Raw genomic sequence first — 12,264 nt, forward strand, 5'->3', positions numbered from 1 at the left:
GGCCCTGCAGTTTTGTCCACCACAGAATTCTTCTAGATTCTTCAACAGTCACATCAGTCACATCTTTCTACTAAATTTCTATACATAACATACACATGTTAGCAAACAATTCAATTAAATCATGTTATTATACTACAGCTAGACTAGGAAAAATTGATCAAATTAACCTTGTTACTTAACTCAAAATAACCCATGGAAGTTCATTTTCCTTAAAACCTTTACAATAATAAAAGTTATATGTGGCTGTTCAAAAAATGAAGAAACTTTGTTCTATAATACATACTTGAGAGATGCGAAGCTGGCATGCTGCTAACTCCTTTTCATTTTCTTCCATTTTTTTGTTGCTCTCGGTTTGTGTGCTTTCTAACTGTTTGCAGCGTTTTACCATCGTTTTTACTTCTGACTTCATTTTGCTAATGTAGAGCCTTGCAACAGTGAACTCTTCATCTATCATCCCAGTTCCCTCAGGCTGCTGTTGAGAAAAAAGTGAAATAAAAAATTCAAGACAAAAATGTTCAGTGTGTTTACCCAATTAAGACTCTAAAATCTTACAACAAAATTAAATATATGCTCAATATTCATAGGAAGTCTGGAGTTTTTCTTTTACTAAATATTGTTTTTAATAAAGGGCAAGTAAAACAGACCTTAATTTTTGCCTCCTTTACTTTCTAAAACTTAATGTTAATACATGCCTACAAGAAAAAAAAAATGTAAACCTAAGAAAAAGGATTTCCTTTTCATAGGCCTTCTGTAGTAAATTCACTGTTAATCATGTGTAAGTCCAGTTTAAAACATAACAAATAATGATGTTTAGGTGGTAGGGAAAGAATGACTTTTTTTTTTTTTTGTGAGGAAGATGAGCCCTGAGCTAACATCCATGCCAATCCTCCTCTTTTTGCTGAGAAAGACCGGATCTGAGCTAACATCTATTGCCAATCCTCCTCCTTTTTTCTCCCCCAAAGTCCCAGTAGATAGTTGTACGTCATAGTTGCACATCCTTCTAGCTGCTGTATGTGGGACGCTGCCTCAGCATGGCTGGACAAGCAGTGCATCAGTGCGTGCCCGGGATCCGAACCGGGGCCGCCAGTAGCGGAGCACGCGCACTTAACCGCTAAGCCACGGGGCCGGCCTCCAAGGGAAAGAATGACTTTTAAGCTCATCAAGGAGGGACTGTGATCACTGTACACATTCCTTAACTTTCATTATAAAATTCCAATATAATAATCAGTGTCAAAATTAAGTGGAGCTTGAGAAGGAAGAAATAAAACTGTCTTTGTTTGTAGATGACATAATTGTTAAAAAAAACTCCTGGAACTAATAGTCCATTATAGTAACATCACAGGATACCAGGTTAACATACAAAAGTCAACCACTTTCCTATTTACCAGCAAAGAACAAGTGGAATTTGAAATTAAAAAGACAGTGCCATTTATATTAGCAACAAAAAGAAAAAACGAGTACTTAGGTATAAATGTAACATAATACTTATAAGATCTATATAAAGAAACTATAAAACACTGACGAAAAAAATCAAAGAAAAACTAAATAAATGGATATATTCCATATTCATGGATAGAAGACTCCATATTGGTAAGATGTCAGTTCTTCCCAACTTGATCTATAGATTTAATATAATCTCAAGCAAAATCCCAGCAAGTTATTTTGTAAATATAGACAACTCTAAAGTTCATATAAAAAGGCAAAAGACCCTGAAGAGCCAACACAACACTTAACAAGAGGAAAGTTGGAAGACTGACACTAGCCAACTTCAAGACTTACTAGTAATCAAGATGGTGTGGTACCAGCAAAAGAACAGACAAACAGGTCATTGGAACAGAATAGAAAGCCCAGGAATAGAGGCACATAAATACAATCAATTTATCTCAGACAAAGGGGCAAAGGCAACTCAGTGGAGAAAGAATAGTCTTTTAAACAATTTGTGCTGGAACCATTGGCCATCCACATGTCAAACAATGAATCCTGAGACTTTATACCTTTCAGAAAAAGTAGCTCCAAATGGATCACAGACCTAAATATAAATGAAAACTAAAAAAATTCTCGAAGATAACAGGAGAGAATCTAGATGACCTGGGGTTTGGAGATGAGTTTTTTGATACAACACCAAAAACACAATCCATGAAAGAGAAAAACTGATAAATTGAACTTGTGTTAAAATTAAAAACTTCTGCTCTGCAAAAGACACCATACACATCTATTAGAATAGCTCAAACCAAAAAAATGATGACACCAAACACTGGTAATGTGGAGTAACAGCAACTCTCACTCATTGCTGGTGGGAATGCGAAATGCTATAGCCAATTTGGAAGACGGTTTGGGAGGTTCTTACAAAGTTAATAGTCTTAACATACAATCTAGCAATGATGCTTCTAGATATTTTTATCCAATTGAATTGAAAACTTATGTTCACAGAAAAGCTTGCATATGAATGTTTATAACTGTCAAAACTAGAAGTAACAAAGATATCCCTCAACAGGTGAACGGATAAACAAAGTGGTACATCCATACAATGGAGTAATTCAGTGATAAAAAAAATAAGCTATCAAACCACAAAAAGACATGAAAGAATCTTAAATGCACATTCCTAACTGAAAGAAGCCAGTTTGAAAAGGCTACATACTATATGATTTTAACTATATGACATTTTGGAAAAGGCAAAACTATAGAAATAGTAAAAAGATCAGTGGTTGCTAAAGGTTTGCGAGAGGGATGAATAGGCAAAGCACAACGGATTTGTTAGGGAGGTGAAACTATTCTATGACACTGTAATCGTGCACTTATATTATGCATTTGTCAAATCCATAGAACTGTACAACACAAAGAGTGAACTGTAATGTAAAAAAATATAAAACAAGTTGAGCGGAGCTCAAGTAGTGCTTACTGATGATGTTAACAGGAAAATAATTATGTGAAAATGACCAAAATATTGAGGATCCGTAGATTTTCTTTTTTTAAAGAACCTAATTGCAAGGCTGACTTGTTTTCAAAAGCTATAACAGTACAGTGAAAAAAGCAGTGTAGGAGTCAGGGAACCTGCTCTGCCACTAAACATAAGCCATTTCTGCACTCTTTATTTTCTCCATCTTTACCACTTTTTCACTTAAGATTATTTGAACATGAAATAGAAAGATTTTTCTAAAAAGAACTTGCAAGTCTGAAAAAAAAATTTTGAACACCACCTTTCTAGTGTTCAGTGATATGAAGTAAATCTATTTTTCCATCCCAGAAGATTCCCACACAGCTGTAACATCTCACATGACTTCACCATGAACAGCACAGGGCAGACTGTTCAGACAGATGGTTAAGAGAAAGCAGGTCATTCAGTATTTAACAATACCAGTTTTCCTTCGTTTCAACAAAGTGAACCAACGTTAAGAAATGATGTAATATTTGGAGAATGATTACAAGAATCCTTGCCTCTATCAACAAACAGCAGCTTTGAATAACAACTGACAGAAGGAATGGGTGCTCCATATTGAAAACTTTTATTTCATTTCCAACTCTTGTTAAACTGGGCTTCTTAGTAGGCTCTCACCATAAACCCAAGTATAAGTTTGTTCTTTGTTACTATAATTCGGCGTTAATCAAAAAGGTAAAGTCCTAACAAATACCTACTACAACATATAAATCTTCCATGTTGCATGTTTTTGCAGTTGAGTCTTAGTTTGCTTTTTTGGTCTACGTTTTAAAATCTACCAGATCATTAAAATTTTTTACCACATGCCTAGTGCTAATATAACCAATATTAATACCCTGAAAAAGATTACTAGAAAAAAGTCACAGATAAATAAGTGTGGCAAAATTTTGACAACTGATAACTGAGGTGTCATGATATTATCCTCTCTTCTGCTATGTATTTGAAATTTTTCATAATAAAATAAAAAAAAAAAGAATTAATTAGTAGTGCTCATCTTTTATCTTTTTCAACACTTAAAGCAACAACAGGCCAATTCATTTATGAGTTTACTCCCCGAACTAATCTTCACTGTTGCTCCAATTATATACTTTCATGTACGGTAATTTATTAACATAATTTCTAAGTGCAAAAATCTTTACTTAGTGAAGAACCAAACACGCGGTCCAAATAAATGCTACTTACGATGTCTACTGAGTACCCCTTATTCTCTTCTTCCTTTTTCATCTATTTAAAATGAGGTTAATACCATCTACTACACATGACTATTGTGTGGATGAGATAATTGGTATGAAAAGAACTTTGTAAAAAATAAGTAGTAAACAAAAGTATGAATTGTATACACACAATTATATTTGGGTATTGTATTTACCTTTACATCATTATTTCCTACAGCAATTCCTATTTCTGCAAGGTCTTTTAATAAAGATGCCATCATCTCAGCTGCTCGTTTTTTCTGGTGGTTGGTCATTTCCTTAAGTTTCTGAAGCTCAGCATCTATACTTGCTAATGTTGCCTAAAAGAACCAAAAACCAAAGGTACAGTTAAATCTATTAAATGAAAGAACATTTCAAATATTGACAGATATTTCAAGTTTTCACCTAGTACTCACAAAACCATCTTCTGCTTTCATTTTCTTGAACTATCTGAGTTCTGGGATAGCCCCCAGCTCAAACTTTAAAAAGTATTTTAGACTTGATAGACCATGTAAAGTAGCCATACTATACTCCATTAAGAGCAGGTAGTTTGTATTATTTCCTTGATGTTTGAGATTGGGTAATACTTTCTGTCTAGAAATGGGAAACTTCCAAATTAATCAGATTCGATTTTCATTTATTACCATAGTATGGCTTATCTTTGGAAACTGAGTCTGAACAAATTAATGTTAGAATAAAACTGACAGTTTTCTAGATAGTTGGTATGTTTTCTTTATCTACTTTCTATATACTTATTTAGGTAATTTTTCAATTATGAATACTTGCTCTAAAGTATTAAGAAGGAAAAAACTATATCCTACTGATTTTTGATTCAGTTCATCACTAAGCAATTCATATTCCTTAGTTTTGTCTTCCACTTCCTGAGACTTCTGATCATAATTGACAGCAAGTTCCTCTAGGGCTTGTAAAACTTCTTTCACTTCTTCTTTGGAGGCATCGTTTTCTGCCTGCAGGCGATTCAGCTCAGCTTGCATATTATCTTGATCCCTTCTGGTAGATGCCAGAAGCTACAGGAAAGAGCAAAATATCCATTTTTGCCAAAAGTATACAGGTTTTAAAAAATGTATTTGCTTCACCATTTGCTAAGCACAAAGGGAATGAAATGTGGATGCTAGTGTGATAACATTTATTCATTCAACAGATTTACTGAACGTCTACTATGTACAGGCACTGTTTCAGACACTGTGGGAGACAGAAAGGAAATCAAATAAAGGCTTTGCCTTGGAGGAATCGAATAGAAGAAAGACACATACATAAACAATACAAGATGGAATGTAAGAGCCACAAGGGACAGGACACAACAGACAAAGTGCTTGGTAGTAAAGGAAAAAGGGGCATATTTCTGTAGGGTATTCATGGAGAAGATGGCTAGGATAGGTAGATTTTAGTCATCTGCAAATTAACGTAATAGAAAGAAAAAGGCATTCTAAGCTCATGAATAGTGTGCACAGAAAAAGAAAGAAATTAGTACGTGTTTAGAAGATATGCTTAAAAGTTTAGATTTCCTTTGGGCAGCAAGGGGTGGCATCTGAGCCATGCCTCAGGAAAACTTGGTATCAGCATATAAAATTTCAACTAGAGAGAAGCCATGAGACTAGTTAGGAGGATACTGCAATCATTCAGGGTCAGTGGCTTTTAAGTAGAGGCATTTGGAAAGGTGTGGGCGTGTTAATAATGGGGCAGAACGCTAATGGCACTTAGAAGTAGGGGCTAGGGATGCTAAATGTCCTACAACGCACAGGACAGAACAATATAATGAGGAATTAGGCAACTGTTACTAGCGCCCCTTTGAGAAACAATGCTATAGTTGAAATAAGTATAAAGATGATTTGGCCAGAATTAATTTGACTGATGGTGGGTATCTCTTTCGTATTGAAGCTGTACAGTCTTTGCCCCATCCCCAAAACAAACCTTAAACGAAAGACCGTTTTTCAATTATCCCCCTGCTCTCCCAGGTGAGATAAAACGAAGGTCCAAACTAGGTGACAAACTAGACAAGAGAATCTTGGAAGAACTAAGATGAAAGGAAAGATGGTAGAAATGAACAACAGATTAGATGAGGGTAGAAATGGTGAAGGAATAAAAAATGATTCTATTGACATTCTCATTCCCACAATAAGGGTCATACCCAAAATTACAGAATTATTAAAGATAAAGTCAATGTAATTCAGAAATTAATATTTTCTCTTATTTAATAATCCCTTTAGACTTATATCAATGCAATTCAGAAATCAATATTTTCTCTCTTTAATAATTCCTTTAGACCTGTACCTGTATGTTTAAGTGAATGAATGAGAATAAAACATTGTGCTTTTTATATCCCTTCTGTCATTTCCATGTGGACATACTTCTCATTAAGGGAGGGGGAGTCTAAGGTTACTCCAGCTCAGTGTAATAAGTCTTTCCCAAGAATCTGTAAGAAATGTTTTAGGGCTGGCCCCGTGGCATAGTAGTTAAGTTTGGCACACTCTGCTTCAGCAGCCCAGGTTTGTTCATGGGTTCGGATCCCAGACGTGGACCTACACCACTTCGTCAGCCATGCTGAGGCAGCGACCCACATACAAAATAGAGGGAGACTGGCACAGATGTTAGCTCAGGGCTAATCCTCCTCAGCAAAAAACAAAACAAAACAAAACAAAAAAAACAACTGTTTTGGGAAGAATAAGGAGATAAAACAGCACTGTACTTCAAGCAGGGAAGTATAAGACAGCGTTAAAAATTCCAGCAGACGTGTGTTAAAGAATAAATACTAAGAAAAAGTTATCCTCTCCTCTCTAGTTAGATAGAATTCAAACTTAAAAAAAAAACAACACAAAACCTAAAGAGGAAATCAATCTTTGCTTTAATCCACATATCAATGTCATAGGATATCCCCAGTGGAGCACGGACATATTCAAAACTTTTTAAAAAGTACTCTGGTATGTACTGAGCTCTGTGGATTCCTTCATCTTTTATGTTTAAAGGATAATGACGAACTATAAAGCTTTTCTGGAAGGAATATGAAAGGTATTCAACTTACTTCTTCCTGATCCAACATTTGTGTCTTCAGTTTCTCTACCAACTGGCTCTGTTGATTAATTTCTTCATCCTAGCATTTTAAAGTAACATGTTAACCAAGTAGCTCACGACCTGGTTCTGTTTCCTAACACAAATTGTAAGATAACTACCTGCTCCCAATATTTCATCACTGTTTCTCCAAATTCAACATAGCTTATTACAATCTCTTTTCTTAAGAAAATGCTAAAACAGATGGAATTTCTTTTGATTATCAATAGTTGTAACATAAATTTATCATGCAATAAGAAAAAAGGCTTATGTTTATGAAAGCTATTCATTACATATTTTAAATGTTAAAAAATAATTAATATGTTTAAAGCTATTATTGAAAATAATGGCCATGCAGCCATGTCAACCCTGCCATCTTTGCTTAAAATACATAAAAATTACCACCTAAAAACAAAGGACAAAAACAAAACCAGAACTATTTTCTTCCAGTCTCTTTATTGCTCATTTTGTCATTTTTCACACTACTGACTGATATAATCAAAGCAGAAGATATTATTTCCACTCTATTCTGTTTCCTCTATCTAACCTCTTGCCTCATCTTTTATTAGAGTCCTCACATCCCCGATGCTAAGAGGCATTTCATTAAGGCTCTCCAATGACCCAATGCCAAATTTCCTTTAGAAAGTTCTTTTAGCTTAAAAAAAGGGGGGAGGGGTGAGATAGGCCTCATACACAGTTTCTATACAGAAATGAAAATTGTAATTTTATATGTTCTGTTACTACAATGGTTTTCAAAAGGTTAACAGAAATCATAGAAGCTGTATACAGGTCACGAGAACCCATAATATTAAAATTAGAAAATAAAAATACCCATGCCAAAAATATTCTAAAACAAAATAGAATGTGAACAATAACTACCTTGTCATCAAGTTGTTTGTACAATTTAGCAATTTCTTCTTCACATTTTCTTCTTTCAGCATCAGTAAAGCTTCCAGTCACTCCAATTGTGGCTGCAGGTTTATCATTGGTAATAGCAATATCCTTATCCATTGCGAAAGCTTCCAAGTTGGCTTTCTCTTTGTCAAACTGTTCATCAATAGGCACTGTCTCTCCTAAAATAAGACAATAGAAAGGTTAACAAAAATCCACCTAAAACTAATTTCAATTTTATTCAGTTTCAGCAACTCTTACCAATTTTCTTATCTGCTCAGTCCCTGAGATTTGTAAAGATGCAACTACCTTTGACTCGCCCTCATCTTCTAAGTTCAGTCACCAAATCTTACAATTTTTATTGCTTCCACCCTAATCTAGGTACCTTGACATCTTGTGACTTCTATAGCTTCCTAGTTGGCCTTTATGCCTCTATTTATTATTTCAGGTAAAATCAGAATTTAATGTAAAAGATTTTATTCATTTTTATTTGACGATCCCTAATGCCTAAAAAGTGAAAATGGATATGCTTTGTTATTTTCACTTATATTCATATCAGAATCTCAAATTTACAAAATAGCTCTAAATCTGTATTCAACAAACTCAAAATGACAAATTCTTAAGTTATTACCATTACGCCATCTGTTGAGTTCATTTTCAAGCCACTGAATGGTATTTCGCAGGGTCTTATTTTTTTCTTTTTCTCTTTCATACTTCTTTTTCCACTGTTCTGCAGTCAACTCTACGTTGACACAAACTGTGTTCTTAATTGTTTTGGCCCTAAGAGAAGTAAGTAATTGGAGAAAAAAAGAATGTGACAAATTATTTTCAATTGATATCTATGTTTATTGACTATGTAATTTAACTATTCTTGTCCAGTTATCTCTTTGACTAAATACTAAGAGCTATAATTAGCATAGTGCTTATTCACAACTCAAGTAAGTTTGGGTCAGCCCCAACATCTGTGAATAGCTAAAAAAAAACCACCTCCTGATGAGGATCAAAAACAAGGGCCTATATTTTTCCAATTCATTTGGAAGCCTGAATTAAGAAAAGAAATTATTTTTGAAGGTCAAAGTTACCATTATTGATTTTTCTTAGGGTAACCATCTCATATATGGTCATCAGCTCATTATCTGAACCTGTCACAGATGTCAGCAGGCTTAACACAGCACTATATTTGTCAGGCCTTTACTTTAGTATCTTATTCAAATACTTATTTTCTTTAATGCTGAATTAAAGCTTCTCACATGAATGTGACTAAAGTTAGCATCTGATTTTAACGTGCACTAAATGTAATTCAAACCCAAGCAGCCTAAAAAATGCCCCTGGCTTTTTTTTTGTGAGTTAGATCAGCCCTGAGCTAACATCCATACCAATCCTCCTCTTTTTGCTGAGGCAGACGGGCCCTGAGCTAACATCTATTGCCAATCCTCCTCCTTTTTTTCCCCTTTCCTCCCCAAAGCCCCAGTAGATAGTTGTATGTCATAGCTGCACATCCTTCTAGTTGCTGTATGTCGGACACCGCCTCAGCATGGCCAGACAAGCAGTGTGTCGGTTCACGCCCGGATCCGAACCCGGGCTGCCAGTAGCAGAGCGTGCGCACTTAACCGCTAAGCCACTGGGCCGGCCCCACCCCTTGCTTTTTATTATCTGTCTCTCAACTAAAAAGCTGTGTCTAACGCACTAACAATATGCGCTGATTTGAATAATATCTACCTAACATTTTCCCAAATTTAATAAACAAAATGCATGTCTACTTTAGGCTCTGTATTTTCTTAAAAACAAACCTTTGACCAAATAGGAGTGTAGATTTTGTTTCAGATTCATTGTACGAAGATGGAGAGCAGCAAATTACAATAGTGGTTCTACAGTTCCCACCTAATGAATCTTGAAGGATTCTTGTCATTTTACTATCTCGATACGGAACATACGTCTACATACAAAAACAAACAAGCATTTAAGACCAGTGGGTTTCTAAATAATAAAATTAGTTATATAAATATACTACTTTAAATAAATTACAAAATGATTTCAGTTACCTTAACTGCTTATATTAAGATGGGAACTAGGATATACATACTAATACTGTAAGTTCCTAAAAGACAACTAATTCACACATACTGATTCAAATAGTCACTCTCTCTCACTCATACATCCATGCATATATATACACACACCTGTATTTAAATAATTCCCCGTAACAATAGAAAAGCAGATGACATATACTCACACTACCCTCAGCCAAAGCAGAAATGACATTTCCAAGAGCAGAAAGTGACTTGTTGATGTTCTTAGCTTCATCCAGCACAGCACCTTCGGCTCCAGTTTTACTAACCTATACGTAAGATTTCAAAAGAACAAAACAAAACTACAAGTTTAAGATGATTTTCTAAAAAGTTTAGAGGTGATCAATGACCAGCAAAAAAGAAAGAAAATGAAAAGCTTTATGATTTTCTTTGCCAAGTATACATTTATATGTACACTTGTAGTTTACTAATTTGTTAGTCCCCTTTGCTACATTAGAAAAAAGGAACCTTTTAAAATTTGCTAAAGCATAATGATGATGTAACTTTTGGAAAACAGAGATGGAATTTATTTTCATTCTTTTGTTTGAGGAAGATTGGCCCTGTGCTAACATCTGTTGCCAGTCGTCGTCTTTTTCTTTTTTCTCCCCAAAGCCCCAGTACATAGCTGTGTATCATAGTTGTAGAGTTGTAGCTCTTCTATGTGGGACACTGCATCAGCATGGCTTGATGAGCAGTGCGTAGGTCCGCACCCAGGCTATCAACCAGCGAACCCTGGGCCCCCGAAGCAGAATGCGCAAACTTAACCACTATGCTTCCGGGCCGGCCCCCGCAGAAATGGAATTTAAATATTTAAGCAAACTTGCTTCTTTAAAAAAATGTAAAATACATATGTTAAAGATAGGATAGCAACGTTAGCAAAGTTGGCTAAAGATCTTCTCAGAATTCACAAATTTAGAGATAGGCTTTAAAGGATATGTCTAAGACTTTTGAGTAGAAAGGAATAGGTATGTCATTCTAATAAGAGACAAAATTAGCAGAACAGCAAAAATGGTCACAGAGGTTCAATATTAAGATATTCGAACTTATTTTGACATAAACTAGAAACAGACTGTGTAGGACTGTAATAATGAAATAATCATCCAAAGGAAAGAAATAAGTACACTCAAACCAGTAAGTTTTCATAGGGAGCCCACGGCCAATATGGATAAAGACACCAAGTTATGAAAAAGATACCTAATAAAATTCATAAAGACATATGCTGAACATTCTCAATAAAAACGTACATCTTAAATCAAAGGTAACACCTATTAGTTGAATTGGACTATGGCCCAAATGACGATAATTTGGAACTCATTACTCAGTTTACGTAATAATAAAGCACTGGCAACAATGCTTGTAATTCTCAAAAATATTACCAAATCCAATTTGATAAAAGTTTTCAAGATGTAACAATGAATAATGTGTAAGTCCAAATTCAAGCAAAAGTTTATAAAAATGCTTAGGTATCTATCAAAATATAAACATTTTACCTTTTCACTACCAGCTAAATCGACCAGATAAAGTTTTCCACTCAGCTTTTGTTCCGTTTGCGTGTTCTCTTGTTTTACATTAATAAGAAATATACTGTGACTCCTAGAGCTATGTTCATTCATATCTGCAATGAAATCAGACAAACAACTATAAGCAAACATGGCTTTCCCTTACTAATAATTTCTTTCTTTTGAAAAGAGAAATGCACTTCTTTATTTTAGGAAATAAAAAGGCATCACACAATGAACCATGGCTCTCTAAGCACTCTTCTGATAGTGCTGGGGATTTGTTCCAAGGAAATGTTCTCAGCTGCCCAGCTGGTGATGTAGAATGTTTAAAAATAAAAATCATAGAATTCTTTTACGTTAGTGTCTCAATTTTAAGCAGGTTATTTTTCTGAATTCATAAACAGCAATATTGCTATTGTTTATAGAGCTCGTCTTTGAATTCCTCACCTCCTCATATGAAGCAAGTTTTACATGCACCCAAAACAACATAAAAATTTAATTTTATTTCTTGGAACTAATATATAAGTAAAAAGAAAAACAGTGTCTAAGAACAAAAAAATGATTTTTCCAAGTACTTTTTTCCTTCCAGTATTCCTTCATTTACTTAATTA

General features: G+C 34.7%; 1 protein-coding gene across 1 annotated transcript in view; it reads right to left on the reverse strand.

The window, feature by feature from the left end:
* Nucleotides 1-12,264, reverse strand: part of KIF5B (kinesin family member 5B) — a 47,230-nt gene that overhangs the window by 12,812 nt on the left and 22,154 nt on the right. Inside the window, exons 8-16 of the mRNA XM_058532727.1 lie at nt 11,645-11,769; nt 10,319-10,423; nt 9,876-10,021; nt 8,717-8,865; nt 8,074-8,267; nt 7,169-7,237; nt 4,950-5,156; nt 4,305-4,448; nt 284-472 (exon numbers count right to left, since the gene is read on the reverse strand). Of these exons, the coding sequence (XP_058388710.1) occupies nt 284-472; nt 4,305-4,448; nt 4,950-5,156; nt 7,169-7,237; nt 8,074-8,267; nt 8,717-8,865; nt 9,876-10,021; nt 10,319-10,423; nt 11,645-11,769 (1,328 nt within the window). The remainder of the gene's footprint in view (nt 1-283; nt 473-4,304; nt 4,449-4,949; nt 5,157-7,168; nt 7,238-8,073; nt 8,268-8,716; nt 8,866-9,875; nt 10,022-10,318; nt 10,424-11,644; nt 11,770-12,264) is intronic.

The sequence above is a fragment of the Diceros bicornis genome, chromosome 36, assembly GCF_020826845.1.
Source record: "Diceros bicornis minor isolate mBicDic1 chromosome 36, mDicBic1.mat.cur, whole genome shotgun sequence".
Classification (NCBI taxonomy): domain Eukaryota; kingdom Metazoa; phylum Chordata; class Mammalia; order Perissodactyla; family Rhinocerotidae; genus Diceros; species Diceros bicornis.